At 46.7% G+C, this 20,548-nt stretch overlaps 1 protein-coding gene across 2 annotated transcripts in view; it reads right to left on the reverse strand.

The window, feature by feature from the left end:
* LOC142571796 (cell division cycle protein 27 homolog) overlaps nt 1-20,548 on the reverse strand; it is a 60,894-nt gene that overhangs the window by 34,440 nt on the left and 5,906 nt on the right. The window contains exons 5-10 of one of the 2 annotated variants that reach the window (XM_075680417.1): nt 20,169-20,299; nt 18,414-18,742; nt 17,697-17,838; nt 8,617-8,717; nt 7,203-7,504; nt 79-251 (exon numbers count right to left, since the gene is read on the reverse strand). In XM_075680417.1, coding sequence (XP_075536532.1) covers nt 79-251; nt 7,203-7,504; nt 8,617-8,717; nt 17,697-17,838; nt 18,414-18,742; nt 20,169-20,299 — 1,178 coding nt within the window. Of the gene's footprint in view, nt 1-78; nt 252-7,202; nt 7,526-8,616; nt 8,718-17,696; nt 17,839-18,413; nt 18,743-20,168; nt 20,300-20,548 lie in introns of both variants that reach the window. The other variant, XM_075680416.1, reaches the window with a different exon arrangement.

Here is a 20,548-nt window from a genome sequence, read left to right on the forward strand (position 1 = left end):
TACAGCAAAGCAGCAAAGAGACACCACTAAGCAACTAAGGCAGTCTTCCCACAGTCAGTAGGCACTATGAATGCTTGCCTTGTCATACTCCCCCAGCTCAAAATGTGCCCTGCCCAGGGCAGCAAGCACCCAACCCGTGGAATACTGGTGGGGCTGCAGGGCCTCCAGCGTTTCGATGGCTTGCCGACACCTGTACTGGCCCAGGTAGAGCCGTGCCTTGCCCAGGTCTTGCAGCAGCTGCATCAGGCCCTCTGCAACAGCCAAAATGGCAGCTCATCCTACAGTCGCATAACATGCGTCTACGGTGCACAGTCATCACCTTCTGCAGCTATGCCCTGGTACTCAGGATATTGGGCACAAGATGCTCACAAAGGCCAAACTCAAGTCTAATGTTCCAGAGGACTACACAAATTGGATAACAACAAATGTACTAACTCATTGCTACAGTACCTGCATCACAAACGGCTGCATGCATTTGCTCAAAGCCCCTTTTTCTTTTTATTGCATATGCCTTGCAGCAAATCCCATGAAGAATCTGTTAATTAACCTCTCCTGACCAGACTTTTCTGTCACACAAGAACTGCCTAAACTGCATTGCATGTGCTTGTTTGTGTGGTAGGAAGCAAAAAAAAGTAATTGCACTCAATTCATTGCCCAATGGTGAATTTTGCAGCGTTACAAAAAAGCTGGCAATAGACTTCAAGAACACAAAAACCCTCATGGTATTCTCACTTAAGCTTCTTTGGAGTGGTCACTTCTCAAATGAATGTACATGCATACAGCTTTGTTTTCAGAACAAACGATGGCGATGTGCTATTTGTTGCAACAACATATGCCAGAGCACCTCATCCCATTTTCAGGGTTTACAATCAAGATGTGATAAAAATTGCGACAACTGGCTAGAAGGGATTCATGAAAATCTGCAGACCCTCAAGTCAAAATTGAGGCAGTACCACTGCCTCCATCTGTACTGAGCACAATCTCACCGATTCCGTGTAGCACAGCAAAAAATACAGGTCTCATCAGCCAACCAGAAAAAAGAACTAGGAGAAAGGTTCATCCACTGTCCACCTCTGATTGCTTTCACTGTACCACTAACTGAATGGAAGCTTCATGAAAGGATTAACAGCACACAATGGACGAGTCCTCATCTGTTCTCTAGAACACGCAGCCAATCCATGTTCATGATTTGGCCAATACATGCACTAACCTTTACTGCACTGAAACACAGTTGGCAACGTAAAGCACAGTGGAACATCTTTAATACATACTTGGTAGGAATGTACCGTGGCTATACACTAAACAGTAGTATGCACTACATACCTGGCAGGAATGCGCCATGGCTATGCATTGAACAGTAGTATGTGCTATGTGGAAAGTACTAATTTTCAATTTCTTATATGTGCCACTATCAACAAATTTTCAAAACGTAATGCCATAGTAGATGTCAACTAAAATATGCACTAAGAGGTTTCTGAAAAAAAATGGAAGACCTTTTCCAGCACATTATACCTTCGGTCACACCCTGAGTCAAGGTTATGCACATCATGTTGACACAAGATGATTTCAAATTACGCGCGCCAGCCGCTTCCTGTGTCCGTCCAGCTGTTTACTGCTACCTGCGAAAGATAGCGGCAGCGAAGCGGGCAACACGGGCTCGCAAGGCACACACAATCGGAGCAACCTGCCACCAGTGCGGGACACGAGGAAAGAAGAAGAGATGCGGGTCTCTTGCGAAAAGACTGTGGATGTTCTAGTGAGGCTCTCGTTTAGCTGTTTGTCGGGCACAAGTTCGCCCAAGGTAAAGTGATTAAAGCACAGTCACTCAACTGTGCGTTACGATATAGAGAGGCCTCTGCCAAAGGTCCCCGCAGAAATTTTTGAGGGGTGGACATGTTAGACATCCCAGTCACTGCCGGAAGCAGAATTATGAATTAGGGCCTGGAATTTTTCACAGAAATTGCCGAAAATCGGTAAGTCTGGAACTCTCCACCAAAAACAAATACCACAGTTCCGTAAACTGCATCCATTAGAGCATCTGAAGCTGGTAAATTTGACACAGATAAACCATGTTTTAATGAAGACAGTAAAATCTGCAATTTAATTTGTTATATCCAAATGTTGTTATATTAAAGTTTGATGCTTCGTGCAACTAAGTACAGTCATCGATTGATTTTTTTTACAGTCGAACCCGACTATATCAAACCCGTTTACACTGAATTATTCTATATATTGAACAATTTCTGAACACGGTATAGTTACAATGAGTATATATAGCAAAAGTTACGCTTAGATCAAACAAAAATAGCAGCAACTTCCAATATAGCGAACGCCAAGCAGCGGAAAAGTGCCCCCAGAAGTTGGCTTTCCCTCACAGTTGTGGAGAAGCCCGGCAGCACACCTCCATCTAATCACTCTCCCTACCGTGACTGCGCTGCCTCGGGCGAGCCATCGACGCCCCCCTGCAAAAAATGATCCTGGCCCGCCCACAGAGCTTGCTCAGACAGCCAATCAGAGGCTCTCGTGCCTTCGTCGCGCAAGATGGCGCAAGTGCGAGTTGTCTCGCTGCTTTTCTAGTTCATTGTGTTTGCGCCTTGCGGGCCTTCTCCCACAGTGTTGCCGTGATGAAGCAGCAGAAATTGGCCTTCATCATGATGCTCGAAATCATAATTCAGGCCAAATGCGGTGAGAAGTCGCACGTCCCTGCAGCGTGCAAGATTCCGAGGAGCACTCTTAGCACGATCTTGAAGAATAAGAGGGAGATTAGGGCTAAAGCGGCCAAACTCGCGACCTGGTGCCAGCGGCGCCCAACGCGTACTCACGGCCATGTCGAAGTGGTTCATCCAAAATTGCTTCAGCTGTGCCGGCCTCTGCGTGCTCGGTGATGACTGTAAATTCTGATGAATGCGACAAAGCCATTGCCGGATTTGCCCAAGTTTGGAGTGAGCTGTCATAATTTCTGGAAGCTCTTGATGAATCAACAATTGACGAGTTTGTGAGTGCAGATGATGGTGTTGTCACCATGGGAGAGCCGGAAAACAAAGACTACATTGCCGACATCGTACCAAGCAGAAGTGAAAGTGGGCACAATGAGGAAAGCAACAACGGTCCTTTGCCCACATCCTCCGAGGTGATTGGTGCACTCGCACTAGTCCGGTGCTTCTGCGCGAATGTGGAAGGTTGCAGCCTCAGGTGCTCCGACTCTTTAGACAATGTGGACAAGTGCGTGCGTCACAGGCAGCGAAATTGCTCAAGCAGAAGAAAGTACAGGACTCGTTCATGGGAAACTAAGCTAGTTTCATCAATAAAGTGATTTTATATATGGTATGTGCTTTTATGACATCCAAATCTTTAGCAGGCTTATATCGAATTATGCTGCACATCGAATTGATAGGAGTTTTTTCGCGAGTTCGATATAGCCGAGTTCGACTGTTTACAAAAAGGGCCACAAAACTTTTTTAATTATCAGACAATCAGAAAAAGCAAATCTGAATGAGAAAAAAGTCATTTTGTTGAATTTGAGAGTCAGCAACGAAAGATATGGTTTCTGGCCATGTTGACGATATCTTAATAATTATCGGCGGTATGAGTCAAAGCCAGCCATGCTTTCGCATCCCCTCCTCCCCTACGACTAATAGTGTCGCCCACAGTGCAACAAAGCTATCATGAAAAGCAGTGGGAAGCGAAGGCTTCGTCTGCGTCTTGCTTCAACGCTTCTCCGAAACTTGAGATTACGCAACCCCCAGCAATGAACGCTCGGGAGGACAGCTCACTATGCCATGCCATCTCAGCTTGCTCAACCTATGCACTCACAACAGATTAACTCTAAAACAAGGTGCGTGGGCTACATACGCGCTCAGCCAGTGAAAGCCATGCACAGCCACGGTCGCGGTAGAAAAAGGTGATGCAAGCTAACCTGCCCCCCCCCCTCCTCCCCCCTTCTCCCTTCACATGCGCTTGTTCACGTTACTGTGAGCCTGCTCACCTCCCCACATTCCCCTTACTTGTGCGGAAAGACTGCGCTAATCAAGACGCCATCCTTCTTGGCTTGTCCTTGCCTGCTTTCACTCACGCCTTAGGTATACAGTGCGTGGGGCACAATGGGATCTCATCGCACTTAACTTTATATGGAACACAATGCACGGTAGGCAATTTGAGAGACGCAGTCGCAAGCAGCCACATGTAAATGAACTATTTAACCATCTGTGTCCGTGGAAGTTTCCATTTATTGTCTCTGTATTCCTTCGCAGCAGCAGTCATAAGATGCCAAAAAACAATGACAACAAGGAAAACATAGGGGAAATTACTTGTACTTACAAACTGAATCTAAGGAATGATAAAGTAATGTAAATGAAGCTGGATGAAAAAACAACTTGCCGCAGGTGGGGAACGATTCCACGTCTTCGCATTACGCGTGCAGTGCTCTACCAATTGAGCTACTGCAGTAGCACTCCACAGCAGCAGCAGTGAAATTTTGTTATTTTGAAATCATGCGTGAACACACTTCCTTACAGTGAGGTTTAATATACAGTCGCAGACTGATTTTCCGGACTCCAAAAATTCGGACATGCTCGATTATTCGGTCTGCTTCGCGGCACCACCATTCTCCCCATAGACCATAATGTATAACAACTTCCGAAAGTTCGGACGCCTTGCAACCTCTCGTCTGATTTTTCGGACACTCCTTGAGCCAACTCAATCGAGAGCACCATGCACCTACTCTGACCATTGCATGGTTCGACTTGCTGAACGCCATTTTTGTTTTGAACGGAGCCTCCTTCCTGCCCCATGAAGTGGCGTTACTACAAATCCCTGCTCATCATCATCATTTCTGCCAGGTTTGTAGCTAAAGCAGTTCCGGTCTCAGCTTAGTATGCCATGTCAAGACAATCCAGCAGCTGATTTGTTTGTTTCTTCGTGCACGACGCTGCGAGTAGGCCAGGTTTTTCATTTGTGCGACTGATGTCGGCGTGACGGCGTGGTGATGTTTGCTTTGTGTGCGTTGTCGAGGTTGCGGTGATGCAATGCGGCATATGGAAACATCACGTCAAGTGTCTAATGGCGCCGACAGTGCCCTCGCATACTGCGCTGGGGAATGCCGGCAAGCGGGTGCCGGGAGGGCTAGGATTTGTCGCCTTCCGATATGCTCCCTACTGACGCCGAAAATGTTCTGCCGAGACCTGCGCAGTGGTTGCATTGCGATTCCGGACACCGTTTCATTTGACAGTTTCACAGGTGCTGACACTGCTGTATTGACATGCGCAGAACCCAACGACGGCGAGATCATTCGTCAAGTTTCTGCTGCGCCGCCGGACAATGACTCAGAGTCGGAAGATGACGCACCATGTGCTACGCTGGCGTCGCATGCGGAGCTTGTACAAGCAGTGACTGTGCTTTCAGCCGCCTATAATGACTGTATGACCCTTTCCGAGGTTCAGGCTTATCTGATTGAGCGTAAACGGAACAGCGTGCAACGGCGCATTCACGATTTCTTCACACCTACTGCCGAGCCCGAATAAGTGCATGGAAATAAAGGATTTCTTTTTTTTTTCTTCTTAATCTGCTTTTTCGGACACCTGTTTATTCGGATATTTCTGGAGTCCCCGTGAGGTCCGAATAAACAGTCGACGACCGTACATGGTGTTGTATGGACAAGTTATAAAGGGTTACATAATTTGTTATATAGAGAATTTCCGTATTCGAAATTCGTTAATCGAGGTTTATATGTATACAATTTTACAGCTTACCTGGAATTGTTACACTTACCAACAGAGTTTTGCAAGTGTCTTACTCACAAATTAGTGGTATACATTCAAACCTCGTTTTAAGGAAGTTGAAGCAGAAGCCGAAATTACTTCTGTTATACCTACCACTTCATTATACCGGCTATTGCCATTTACTGCAGTACATGCCGAATGGTAAACACAACTTTAAAAATGCAAAAAATAGCGCACTCCTCTGCAACTCGGCGAACGACTACGCAGTCATGTTGCGATGAAAACCAAAAAAGAATAACAGCAAAAGCCTACAGCGCAATTTTTCAGCACCTGCTGCGACAGCCATACGATAGCGTCCATATGTTCCTGCGATGGTCTTTTGCTTCCAATTTTCGCTTGGCTCACTCATACTGTTGTGAAACCCGTTGAAGTATACGTCAAGAGAGCTTAGCACAGCGCCAGGAGCAATGTGATCTATGGCCCCGCAGCTCCGGCATGTGAGCACGCTGGCTTGGCTTGGCCAGTTCGTGCCATTTACACACAGTCTTGGAGGTCACACCTAGTTGTGTTAGCACAATGCAATGTGGTTCAGTGGGAGAGAAAAGTGGACGCTCTAGTTCTTAACCCGCTACACACAAACACCAACATCGATATGTGATGTGGCACAGCTAGGCAGGGCCTCAGAGATAGCAATTTCGGAGGGTGCACCTAGCTTCACCGGCTACGTGTCGCAGTGAGAGAGAGAGGTGCAATAAGAAAGAACTGCTTGTATGTGGCTACCGTGCACGCAGCTACAAGCAGTGGTGAGAAAGACCAGTGCTGCGCGATGGCATATTTGACGCAAGAATTTTGAACCGCCACTGAATGAGTGTGGAAACCCGGTGGAAGACGCTATGCTCGGTGAGCAACGGTCAGTATTTTTGGTTTTGGAGATGAATCTAGTTTTTTATATTCATCGACAGAACAATTTTACTTCGTTAAAACGAGGTTCAGGATACACTGAGCCCTATGGAGATTTCAAGGGGAACTGCGTTTACTTCGTTATATCCCATTATTTAGTTATGTCCCATTTCATTATAATGAGGTTCAAGTGTACTTCAGAGAGGTACAAAAATAGATAAACTTGTCCGCTTTGATGTAATAATTACGTGCAGTTTACAGAAATCATATATTTTTTTCCACTGCCTAGTTACAGCGTTGCTAACACAAATTTGAGCTTCTTTTTTTTTTAATTTTGCAATTTTCAACAATTCCGAAAAAAATGTATGGCCCAAATAAAAATTTCGCTTCCTACAGCCGTTACATTTTATTGTTTTAAATGCTACAAACTTCATCAAATTCAGTGCAGTGGTTTTCACAGGTATTTAGGTAGGAGCACTTGAGCTAAAGCTTCGCCATAACAAGGTTTTACTGTACAGGGAGTGCGTCACCTAACTGTGGATAACCCTCTGAATTGCAACAGCGCGAAAAAAGAAAGTGTCCTACCTGCTGAGGCCCTCTGCATGCAGAGTGCAGTCTGGGCCAAGGACACAGGCAGTGGCTCAGGCTTGTTCATCTCATTTAGCTCCCCTTCGGTGATGCCACCCGTGTTGTTTGAGCCAGAGGTGGCCGTGTTGGTGCGCAGGGCCCCCCGGGAGGGCTTGCTCTTTTTGGACGAGGGCAGCCGGGCGGCCAGGCCCCGGATGGTCTTGGGTGACGAGCTGCCCTTGTTGTTCTCCTTGACCGAGTTGGAGCTGCTGAAGAGGCGCGAGCTGCGCCGCACGCTGCTCAGGCCACTGGGTGGAAAGCTGCAGGGCCAACAAATGACACTGCAGGTCATGGGCCTCTTTGATGAACATTCGGAGCAGGGGATCGCAAATGAAGTTCTGTGGATGGCTTTCTTTGGGCTCCTAGAGCAGCACACAACTTGAGGCATGCACCCCATTTCTCTCACTTTTTTTTTTTTTTTTTTTTTTTCAATTACAGCACCACCAATCAGCACATGTTCACCACTCTTTGATGGAACAAGCAGACACATCTCTGTTTTCTGCTACAACATATACCTGCAAGCAGGGACAGCTCTACAGAAGGGCAGCAGAACTCCCAAAATGTCCTCCTGCCCCTCCATCACCCTGATGCTACCACTGTGAAGTAACAAATTTATCAAGTGCCTTGCTGCATGCCAAATGGAAAGGAACACTCATGCTCTACCCCTTCAATGCCCATTTTCTTGAAAGCTCGTGGCGAGAATTTCAACAAACCACTTTCATATAGTTCCACATCCATTTGACTTCTTATTGGGAATGAATTTGTTACTAAATCTCTTCACAATTAAATATGAAAAGCACTTCAGGTGATATGCAATATAATGTGCAACAGTTCTTAAGAAAACATTAGCAACAATGCAAAGTGCAAGTATGTAATTTATCGTTTCCATGCCATGGCAAGATGCTGAAGAGCCATTAAAAATCATCAGGTTCTTTGCTAGCCTTTCAGAGGCATCGTGCTTGCATATCTTTCAAGCAGACTTGATCACTAATTATTTTTCACCAATATTAGCGAATATGCTTGAAGCTGTATAGAACATTACTAAAGTATTTGCATGTCAGATGCGAGTGTCATCACATGGCTCAATTGTATTCAGCTTAACTCAAGCGCTACAGTCATTCTACTCATGTTGGCTGCTTGCAAGAGATTCCTACTGACGAGAAAATCCCAGTAAAATTAGCATTGCATATTATTTAACATTAGATACCATTCATGCAAAACTGGAAATTAACTCTTCCTCTGTTTTTTCCTTCTTTTTTTATAGGTAGAAGTCGGCCTTTAAGAGACTGCAGGAAGTTTCTTAAGTATAGCTGTTTGCTTGAGAATGTGAAGCTAGGATTCCATCAACATGTGCACAAAGGAAAGTCAGTACCTGGTTGGAACAGGTGGCGTCTGCAGCAAGTTGTTGTTACTCGACTGGCTGAATATTTGTATCTTTGGCGTGTTCAGTCCCTGAGGCTTCCTTGCAAGGTTCTGCAAAGAATATGGCAAACTAATAAGCGTTCAATGCGGTCAACCTACAAAACCCTACAGACATAACACCTCTTAAAGACAGTTCTTATTGTCAACCAATCTGTTACGAATTTGAAGAATTTGTGCAGAGCCCATCTCACAAGGACTGTTGATGTTAATGAGATTAGCACTGAAGCAATCTGGTGACAAAATAGATGGCCACTGCCAATACGCATCGTGTATGAGGCGTGTATGGTAGGGGTGTGCAAATACCAAATAGTAGATTTTGAATCGAATATTGAAACAAATAAAGAAAAGAAAGCCAAATATAAATGGAATATTGAATATCGGAAAATTTAACACAAGCTTTTGTACTTACAAAGTCTGTGCAAAAAACACGGTGCTGCCCATGCTCAAGAGGCTACTCACATTATAGTATAACAAGAATGTAGCTAGGTATCAGTAACTTAGGCAACTAGGAATCAAGATGTATATCATATTCTACTATTACTAAAAGGAAAACCAAATTAGTATGCCAGCAATTATTACAGCTTAGTTCATATAAGGAGGTCTGGAGGAAAAGATTTTTTTTTATAGATAGAATGTTAGTCGAATAGAATCCGGTGCTTTTTTCCTTCTGAAGCTGAAGAAATAGTGAAGTTGTCCTAAATACCAGCGAGGTTTTTCAGTTTATTAGTGGGCCATACTGTGCTCAATGACAATCCTCTATTGCTTAGAAAGTTTTGCTTTCAAGTTTTCTTTCAGGAAACAGGAGGGTTTTTCAATCTTTATGGCGTGTGGTTTTTTTAGGTTATCAGCTCGTTAATGCCAATCTGCGCAATGGACAAAAGAGGGGAATGTGAATAACATGATGATTAACAATGCTGCACGCAGTTGTTGGCACTGCACAGGTCGACCGCATTTGGTGCTGACAGAAAAGAGTTCTCAAATTAGGAGGCCTATAGCAAGTTCACGTGATGCCCCGCCCCCTTCACCCCCCCCCCCCCCCGGACCTCCCTTTTCATTAATGTTTTTCCTCCACGTCCACCTTTCGTTTAAATCCTTCTGCAGACGGGAGTCAGAGCACTGGTCACATTACATTTTCGAGCCCACCATGCTAGTCTTGGGACTGTTGGCTCAAAGCTATGAAGAGAGGCTGTTGTGCACCTGTGAACGGCATTCAGAATGAGGGGTCACTGCACGGCATTTCGCAAACAAGGTGACCGTGAACAATGGTCATTTCACACATTCACTTTTGTTGTCAAGATGGTTTTTCGACCTTCTAAAGGTCGACTTTCGACTAGCGGTTTTCGACTCTCGGTTTTCGACTTCCGACTTTCGGTTCGGTTTTTCGACTTTCTGAGCAACGGACTCCAAGCGCCCTGTGCGCTTGCACGTGAAGCCACATAAACATCATTTCAGCGTGATGCAAGCAAGCATTTGCATTGTGTCGAAGCTCGGATAAAAAACATTGGGTGCTCAGCATAGAAGGAAAATTGGACTTCGTTCGCGCTATCGAATGTGGCAGGAAAAAGTTGGCGCTGGCACGCAACAGCAATCTATGTTGACTACGGTGTGTGGCATTTGGAATGCAAAGAAGTTGTTCTGCAGCGCTGCTACGATCGCGAAAGGGTATCAGCTACGAAGTTTTGACTTTTCGCCATCGTTGCCTTCGTTGCCAAAGTGTCACCTAACAACAGTGATGAAGACGACACAAAAAGCGACAGCATGGGCAATACAGGCCCACAGTGGCAGAAGCTGCGCATTTCATCAGCCTCATGAATGCAATCATCGTGACGAGAACAGCACCCCACGATGAAAAAGGCGCCCCGCGACTTCTGCAGCGCTACCACGCCTGTGCACGGAGAATATGCAATGTCAACGAGGAATCTGCCATGCGAGTGTTTGCCAAGAAGTAGGGGCTGGCTGAAAAGCTGGCTCGCAGCTTCAGCAAGTTTGAGGCCACTGTCATCGCTGCCAAGCCGCCATGACGTCAAAGAGACTTTTGTCGCACGAAGTGAATAAATACAGTCGCCAACTGATTTTTCAGACTCCAAAAATTTGGACATGCTCGATTATTCGGTCTACTTCCCGGCACCGCCATTCTCCCCATAGACCATAATTTATAACAACTACCGAAAGTTCGGGCACTTTGCAACCTCTCGTCCGATTTTTTGGACACTCCTTGAGCCAAATCGATTGAGAGCACCATGCACCGACTCTGACCGGTGCAGGGCTTGACTTGCTGAATGCCATTTTTGTTTTGAACGGAGCCTCCTTGCCGCCCCATGAAGTGGCGCTACTGCGAATCCCCGCTCATCGTCACCGTTTCTGCCTGCTTCTATAGAGTGGCTACAGCACTTCCGGTCTCAGCTTAGTAAGCCATGTCAAGACAATCCAGCAGCTCATTTGTTTCTTCGTGCACGAAGCTGCGAGTAGGCCATGTTTTTCGTTTTTGCAACTGGTGTTGGCGTGACGGCGTGGTGGTGTTTGTGTGCTGTGTCGAGGTTGCGATGATCCAACGTGGCATACGGAAACATCGAGTCAAGTGTCTAATGGAGCTGACAGTGCCCGCGCAGACTGCGCTGGTGAATGCCAGCAAGCAGGTGCCGGGAGGCCTAGGATTTGTCGCCTTCCGATGTGCTCCCTACTGACGCTGAAAATGTTCCGCTGAGACCTGCGCAGTGGTTGCATTGCGATTCCGGACACCGTCTCATTTGACAGTTTCACAGGTGCTGACACTGCTGTACTAACATGCGTAGAACTTGACAATGGCGAGATCATTCGTCAGGTTTCTGCTGCACCGCCGGACGATGACTCCGAGTCGGAAGATGACGCACCATGTGCTACGCTGCCGTCGCATGCGGAGCGTGTACAAGCAGTGACTATGCTCTCAGCCGCCTATAGTGACCGTACGACCCTCTCCGAGATTCAGGCTTATCTGATTGCGTGTAAACGGAACAGCATGCAACAACGCATTCAGATTTCTTCAAGCCTACTGCCGAGCCCGAAAAAGTGCGTGGAAATAAAGGATTTCTTTTTTTTTTCTTCTTAATCTGCTTTTTCGGACACCTGTTTATTCGGACATTTCTGCAGTCCCCGTGAGGTCCGAATAAACGGTGGGCAACTGTACTGCATGTTTTTGCCCTTTCATCGCACTCTCTCCGAGTTCTGTTCTTTACAGGTAAGTGGGCGATCTCATGATGTTTTGGCTTAGCAGTGCTACCATTTAGTACATGCTTTTTCCGAGCTCCAGCCAACTGTGGTTTAACGAGGTTTCACTGTATATTAAAATTGCATACAAACACACTTTGTAATATTATTGAGGTTCTATTATATGATGTTTTTGAACAGGTTATGAAAAGTTAAATACTTCAATATATCGAGAATTTAGTCATATTGAAGTTCGTTATATCGTGGTTTAACTTCACAACACAATCTCCATGCCCTTAGGCGGCTACTCAGCCCAATCTTCACACATGCTATCGTACTTTCCGAAATACGCACTGCTTTTATTACCAATACCTCTGCTCATGTTGCGTTACCATTTCAGTCGGTCATGTGGACTTTAATGAACCTTGTAGAGACTGAGGTAGCCCCAGCTGACGCGGCACTGTTCAGGCACTGTCTGTGCGGTCCCTGCATCAGGCCTATGTTGAGGAGTGCATGCAGTAGGGCAGAAGGGCTCGCTTCTGCGACAAAGTCCGCGACTGCATCAGCCAGAGCAGCCTGTTCGCGGCCTGCTCAGCACTCCTTTAGCAAAAAGCAACGAAGTGAGGTGCTCACTAGCAAGGCATTAAGCATGAGGGGCTCCATGGCACATGCGACATGCGGCACTGCGTGGGTCTCTACGCTGAATACAGTAAAACCTCATTCATACATTTTGGGGAGAAACATGAGAATAGATGTACTAACCGGGAAAATGAACAACACAAAGTCATTAAAAACTCAACTGGAGTTGACATCTACATAATGCGAAGCAACGTGCAAATCACTGCAGCATGAGACGTCAGCGCACACCAAGGTGGTAGGGCTCCCGAGACATGCATCGTTTCTGCAGCTTTGGAAAGCTTGCATTCGCACTCCTAAATTTGGCTTGGATCAGCAGCTTCTTCAAGTGGGCCATCTTGGCAGAAAGTTTTGACACGCCAACTCGGCGAAAATCATTGCAGCATGGGACACCAATGTGCATCAAGAACGAAACAGCGAGGGGAAGCCGTAACGAAGTTAAGCTGGTGGGCAATGCCGAAATACAATGTGTACAATGCTGCCAGAGTGCGACATGATGCTCACTTCGTGCCGCCTACAGCAGGGAATGGTGGTGTGTTTGGGTTATCTATCAAAAAACGTGCAGTACGTTTCCAACGGCACTATACCCCACGTGCTGTGAAACATCAGTGAAGATGTTTATCACTATAGCGTTGGCAGCAATAGCTGTGAATGTGACGTGCAACAACCCGGGAGGAGGTTTGCTGTTACCGGAATAAAAAACCGAGTGCACACCGGCAGTTTCACACGAAACGAGTAAGCAACTATTATGGGGAAGCTGCCACGGCAGGCGGCTACTGTGCTCGAGCCCGCCTCGCACCTTTTCTTGTTTACACGAGATATAGCAGCTGAACAACGTATCATGACAGCCCTTTCACCATGTACTGAAGGCTGGTGCCGAAAGATTATGTTTTCCAAAACGTACAAACAGGTAAAAAAGACACTTAACTGCATTGGCTCACTGTTTGTGTACTTAATCACAAAAGTTGGTGCTGGGAAATTGTATGTAATGGGATTGTGTCAACAGGGTTATACTGTACACAGAATATTAAAAAAATCTAATACTACAGTAAAACCTCGTTAAACCGTAGTTTCGTTTTAGAAGTAGTAAAGTCAAATCCCCAACTCAGCAGCCATTGAACATACCGTATTTACCCGCGTATAACCCGCCCCTGCGTATAACCCGCACCCCTAACTTTGAACTCGGCGGAAAAAAAAAAAAAAAGCTCGCGTATAACCCGCACGTTTACCTGAAAAAAAAAATTAGCGCTAGAAAGATGCAACTCACACTCAGTGATCATTTCGTTTTCAGAACATTTATTCAAACGACCGCCACCACGTCACTGGTTATCCGATTCTTAATCGTCGCCGCTCTCACTACTGCCATCCGAGGCTTCATCGCCACTCTCAAAGACGTAGTCGTCCTCGGAACCATCCAGACTATTACTGATCGCACATTTTTTAAAGCTTTTGCGCACCAAATCGGCCGGTATCGCTTTCCACGCATCCACGATCCACTGGCACAGCAATAGAATATCAGGCCTTCGCACGCGTCCCGTCGGTGTGAGGGCGTAAATGCCGTCGGCCATCCACTGGGCATACAGCCGCTTCACGCGTGCCTTGAACGGCTTGTTCAGGCACACGTCGAGTGGCTGTAGCATGGACGTCATGCCGCCAGGTATTATGACGAGGTCGGTGCTGGTCTCGGCAAGGCGAGCCTTCATCGCATCAGTGCAGTGGCCTCTGAAGGAATCTAGTACGAGCATCGAACGGCGTGCCAGCAAGGCACCTGGTCTTCGCTCCCAGATTACTCGAAGCCAGTCACCGACTAGGCCACTGTTCATCCACGAATTTTCTTCCGCACGCACAACGATTCCTGGGGGCAGTGGAATGCCAGGTAGCGTCTTGCGTTTGAAAATGACACACGGGCGCAGTTTCGTGCCGTCAGCCAAAGCGCATAGCATGACTGTGCAGCGCAGCTTGGCATTTCCGCCGGTCAGCACGCTGACTGATTTGGAGCCCTTTTTTTCCATGGTCGTGTCCATCGGCATCTCAAAGTACACAGGTGTTTGATCAGCATTTCCCACTTGAGACAGCAAATAGCTGTGCTCCTTCCGAAGTGCGATCACATATCGTTGAAAGTTCAACAACTTTTCCTCGTAGGCTTCAGGAAGCCGCTGGCACATGGTTGTTCGCCGCCGCATAGAAAATCCATGTCTTCGCATGAAGCGCTGAAGCCATCCACGGCTTGCACGAAACTCACGTGGAATATTCAATTCCCGGGCCAACTTCAGGGCTTCCATTTGCGCCATCTCAGTCGAAACAGCGTGGCCACGACTTCTCTGCTCCTCAATGAACTTACTTCGCAAGCTGCGTCTCGAGGTGGGGGTACGCGCCAGTCTTCGGACCCCGAAACGCTCGCCTGTTCCGGTTCGTTGCTTCGAGACTCTCTTTTTTCTTCCTCCAGTCGCGAATGCACGACTCGTCGACGTCATGCTGTCTTGCAGCAGCTCTGTTGCCGATTTCTTCGGCAGCGGCTATAATCTTTAGCTTCTCTTTCGCTGTGAAACACTGCCGTCGAGTCGCACTCATGATGCCAAAACAAAGCAGGCAAACAGTGCAAACTGGGGTAAGTACACTAAACAGCGCCTAACGCGAGGCTCAACAATGCTGGCCTTTCGTTGGCCCTTCATCGGCTTGACAAGCGTCGATGACGATGGGGATGGCGGACTACACGGGGAGGCCGCCGCACATTGCGGTGAAGCCGACCCCCCCCCCCCCTCCCACGGAAAAAATTCGCAGATAACCCGCACCCCCACTTTTTAAACGCGTTTTTTCACATTTTGGTGCGGGTTATACGCGAATAAATACGGTAATGTGTTTTGCATCTGCATAAACCGTACCAGCTTACTGCGTACGTATCGTCGCGCAAACATGGTGGTGCGTCGCCTCCATCGGGCGGCCCGGCAGAACAACAAGCCTCAGAGATTTGAACAACAGCCTCCAAGCGCCCCGTGCTTTTGCGTGTGAAGCCACATCAACATCAACATCATTTCGGCGCCGTTACAGAGAGCTTTGTCATACACCGTATTTACACGATTGTAAGTCGACTCAAATGTAAGTCGACCCCCCCATATCGCGTGACAGAAAAAAAAAGGCGGGGAGCATACCCAAGGGCACATTCGATAACGAAAATTTATTAGTAGCTGACATGGTCACTGGACTACTCATCTTCACTAGTACTGCCATCGTCATCGTTGCTACGGTCCCACAGCACATCGTGCCGCGAAATTTAACATCTGGCAAACGACCACACTACATCTTGTGGAACAGCAGCCCACACCTAATGCACCCAACTACACGCAGTCGTCAGGGAGGCTCTTTTGACAGGTCTGGTTGGCGTAACTTCGCGGTATTCTGCTGCCAGCCGCTCATTGTACTCATGGCGGAGCAGATCCTTAAAAGGCAAAAATCCAGGCTTGTTTCATGACCATGTCGCACTTCAGTGGCAGGGACCAATCGCGCATTTCAGCGACATATGCCGCAAGCTTAGCCTACAGCTCCGGAAAGCGTCCAGACTTCGGCACGTGGGAAATTCCTCACTTGCCGTGCAGTGATTTCTTTCTTCGACATAAACGATGGCAGCCCTCTTGAACGCTGCTGTGCACGAGTGCCGAATGATTAGTGGGCCTGGAGCAATCATGACGACTGAGGAAGCATAGAAGTAACACGTAGCTGGCAGTCAAGTGGAACGCATCAAACCAATGCCTGTCGTCAAACTATACAGAAAGCAAAGCGCAACAGGCAAAGAGAAACCCGCGAGCGGTGTCTGCTCTTCCATGAACTACTGATGCTCCCCGCAAGTGCTGTTGTTCTAAGGGTGCCGCCGCGAATGGAACAGCGGCACTTCCATCAACTATCGTCACCCCCTCATGAGTGTTGTGTGCACTGTAAAACTCTCAAAAATGTTTAAAAACCTTGCCGAAAAGCGAACAAACACGTGGGATAGCGAAAAGCTATGGGTAAGGCCATAGAGCAAACATAAAATTGTAACTATGTTGTAGCTCCTGTTGGTCTCACTTTTTTGGCGGTGCCATGTTTTGGTTTCGATTGCAAATCGACCCCCCACTTCATATTTTCAACTTAAAGAAAAGTGGTCGACTTACAGTCATGTAAATACGGTAGGTGTTCTGTGGTGTTGTGACGTCGTGCAAGCGAGAACTTGCGTCATGCCGAAACTCGGATAAAAAAGACGCCGGGGGCTTTGCATTGAAGAAAAATTAGACATCATTCGTGCTATCGAACGTGACACGAAAAGTCGGTGCTGGCACATGTCAGGGATCTACTGTTGACTACGACATGTGGCATTTGAAATGCGAAGAAGTTGCTCGGCAGCGCTGCTGCGACCGCGAACAGATGTCGGCTACGAGGTCCGACTTTTTGCCATCGTTGCCTCTGTTGTTGCCGAAGTGTCGCCTAGCAACAGTGATAAGGACGACACGGAAAGCGACAGCACGGGCGATTCAGGCCCGACAGCGGCAGAAGCTGCGCGTTACGTCAGCCTCATGAATGCAATCGTGACGAGAACAGTGCCCCGCGACTTCTGCAACGCTACTGCGCCCGTGCACGGAGAATGTGCAACGCCATTGAGGAATCTGCCATGCGAGTGTTTGCCGAAAAGAGGGGGCTGGCTGAAAAGCTGGCTCCCAGCTTCAGCAACTTTGAGGCCGCTGTCGTCGCTGCTAGGCCGCTGCAGCATCAAACGAAAATAACATGTTTGTCGTGCGAAGTAAATAAATACTGCATGTTTTTTCCCCTTTCATCGCACTCTCTCCGATTTCCGTTTTTGACAGGTAAGTGGGCGGTCTCATGCGATTTCGGTTAAGCAGTACTACCGTTTAGTATGTACTTTTTCCGAGCTCTGGCCAACTACGGTTTAGCGAGGTTTCACTGTAGTAGACATTTGAAACATGAATCGAATTATTCAAACGTTCACCATCGATTTGATTCAATGATATTTGAGTATTCGCACACCCCTACAATTAATGCAACAATGCAATGAAGACATTCAGTGAATGTCAAATACAATGTGCTGTAAGCATACCTGCCAACCTGTGAACCTTAAAATTAGTGACGATTCCGCAGATACAACAGATGGAAGGGTGATAGACGGTACGTGTAGGCACAGCAGACATAAAGATTGAGTACTGGGCGTGCTGACTGTGCACGCACCTTTTTGACTGGAGGGCAGGCTTCCTTGGAGATGGTGTCCAAAATGCCCTGTGAAGTGGGTGTGACATAGGCGAGCATGCCACTAATGGCTGTTGGGGGCACGGTGCCAGGCGTGGAGTTTGACAAAGGTAGCACACCAAACCTGCACAAGCAAAGACAGCACCAGCAGTTCAGCTAACCCAAATATTTCAGCAATAGTGAAAAAAGAAAAGCCCATCGAAGTGAGTTTTCCTAGTGTTAGCATTAGCAAAAAATGTTCACGGTTTCGTACACTCAAATAAGATAAGTGATCAAGAGCCAGCAAACAATGCAAGCCTCACGCTGGACTAAACATTTCAACAAGAGGACTGGTCTTCATCGGGGCCTTATGTAAAGAAGTCCTGTTCTTGAAACATTGGCTCGAGCCTGAGGCGTTCCTTATTTAACTGTATATCACTTGAAGTTTCATTCTTCCTGTGAACTTTTTGTTGCATGGAAATAAGTGATTTTAGAACTCACCAAGATGATTGTATTCGTGCTCTAACCCCAAGCAACACAAGAATTTGTTATGTCAGGTCACTTTTTGTTGTTGTTGTTCCTGTTTTCTCTCTGTCTCTTAGCAAATCAACCGAACCCTGGTCACCTCCCAGTTATCACCACAGGACCCACCACAGGACCCACCACAGGGCCCAACAGTTCTCACAATGAATGAATGAAAATGAAAGCCCAGACACTCACGATGCTGACAGTGGACTCAGGGCCCCAGGTCCTCCCGCGAAAATGCTGCGTGCTCCCTTGACAGCCGAAAGTGGTTGCATCTGCTTGCTACTTTTGCTGCCCAGGCAGAGGCTAGTGATGCTCTCGGGAGCCAGCAGCTCCGGGGTGCTGGTCATAATGCCAAGAGGGGCAGTGTCTGGGCAGGACTGCTGGGGCGTACTTGTTGTCACCGTTGACCGCATGACCAGCAGTGGTGCCTGTGATGGTGGCGTTGAACCTGCTGACAGCGGCAGCACAGACACCTTGCCCGCAACTTGTCCGCCAGGACCTCCACCCTGGCCACCCAACACCTGGCAAGATCAGCAGGCACAACATGCCAAAAATTCATTAAGCAAACACAACACAACACACAGATGTACAAGAGGAAAAGAATACAACAAGCAGTGCACTATCCCATGTGCCTATCTGCAAGGATGGGTTTTCATTAGTCCTGTATGTGTGTCAGCCCGATTTGTCTGTTTGCAAAGCGAGAACAGTTACCTGGTGGGTGAGTTGTTCAGACATAGTGCTACTTTCGGAGCAAGGATGAGACAAACTATAATCTAGGCAAAAGAGCCCTGGCTATCAAATAATGTTTAATTTTAAATTCTGCAGAATATATGCACCATAATCACAGGAGCAAGCAGTGATGTTAGAAAGGACACCTTTGATGCATTGAGTCTTTTAAGTATACCTGCATGACATGTTTAAGAAATTCAACTTTCTATTTTGATTTGTCTACTTTATTCGTTTTCCCCCATCTTTGAGGAAAGTAGAGCACTATGCACAGTAAGTTATTACAGAAGACACACAAACTATTCCAACAAGATGGTCTAGTCAATATATGTAATTTCAGGCAAGTTGGTTAAATATATCACTGAAATGAACTGCCACTGTGCGCTATGAATGAAACTAATGATCCCAACAGAACCCAATATATAAGCAGCACTAAAGCTTAGAAACTAAGAAGTGTAAATAGATGGCACTACCACTTTTGATGCATAACAAACTACAGCAGTTGAGGGAGATGCATTGTCATGCTGCATTCCAGTAGGTTTAAATCTTGGAAACTACAGCACCATAATGAAAGTGAAATGGCCATTGAAGCTCACAGCAAGCCATTCTCAGGTTGAACTGGCCATGTGGAAGGAAGAGAATCTATCACCTATGGCTGGTACCCAATGCCCTTGTGTGCGCAGGAGGCGTGACAGTTGATTCCACTTCGCAATGGTCGTCATCCTTTAAGCGTCATCGCTCATGATGGGCTCCAGGTGCAGGAAAAGCTCAACTATTTTTATGGTTCCTGAACACTAGCAGCACTCTTTTTCCTTTGTCACAGATTACAATTTGCCATTAAAAGACACAAGCTCTTTTCTGGCATCAAAAAAGCCAAAGTGCCAAACCCCCAGGAATGTGCAAATCTACATACAAGTCACTGTGGCCAGTGTAATGATGGCTAGAACCGCACACTATTTCTTTTTCTGGGCCGCACTGGAAGCTGCTACCTTAAAACAAGTTTGCTCGAGAAGCAACACCCAGACAAATATAACTGAAGGTCCTTTCTTTGAAAATCCAAAGCTGCGTTCTGAGATATACATTTGAACCCTATATATTGCTGCCCACAATTTAACAAAAACTCCAAGCAGCAAGAAGTACAGGCACAGCAGCAGTCCTCCGCCACAAGCTGCAAGCATTAGAAGAAACAAGGTTATTCAACATGTAAACGTAAGAACAAACCTTTATGTCATCCGTAATGCTGTCAATGTTGGTTTTATTAACAAAGTTGACAAGGGGATTGCTTCCTTGACATAAACTGAAGTTTTCAAGAGATGAGACATTAAATACATCTGTAGGATTTGGCGATTCTCCTGAAACAGGAAAATAAACAAAAATGTTAAAACCTGGAAGGCATGCCACACTTCAGAAAGAGGCAACAACCAAATAATGTTTCTGCTACACATAAATCTTAAGGTTAAGAACATTCTTAATGAATAAGCTACGACTGGCCAACACAATTTGAGTGCTGAAATGTAAAGCAACCAACATAAGGCAACATTTAGTCACCAGAGCCACCCCTTTGCTATTCAAGTTACCCGGGCAAAAACATATCACAACAA

Source organism: Dermacentor variabilis, chromosome 2 (genome assembly GCF_050947875.1).
Source record: "Dermacentor variabilis isolate Ectoservices chromosome 2, ASM5094787v1, whole genome shotgun sequence".
NCBI lineage: Eukaryota > Metazoa > Arthropoda > Arachnida > Ixodida > Ixodidae > Dermacentor > Dermacentor variabilis.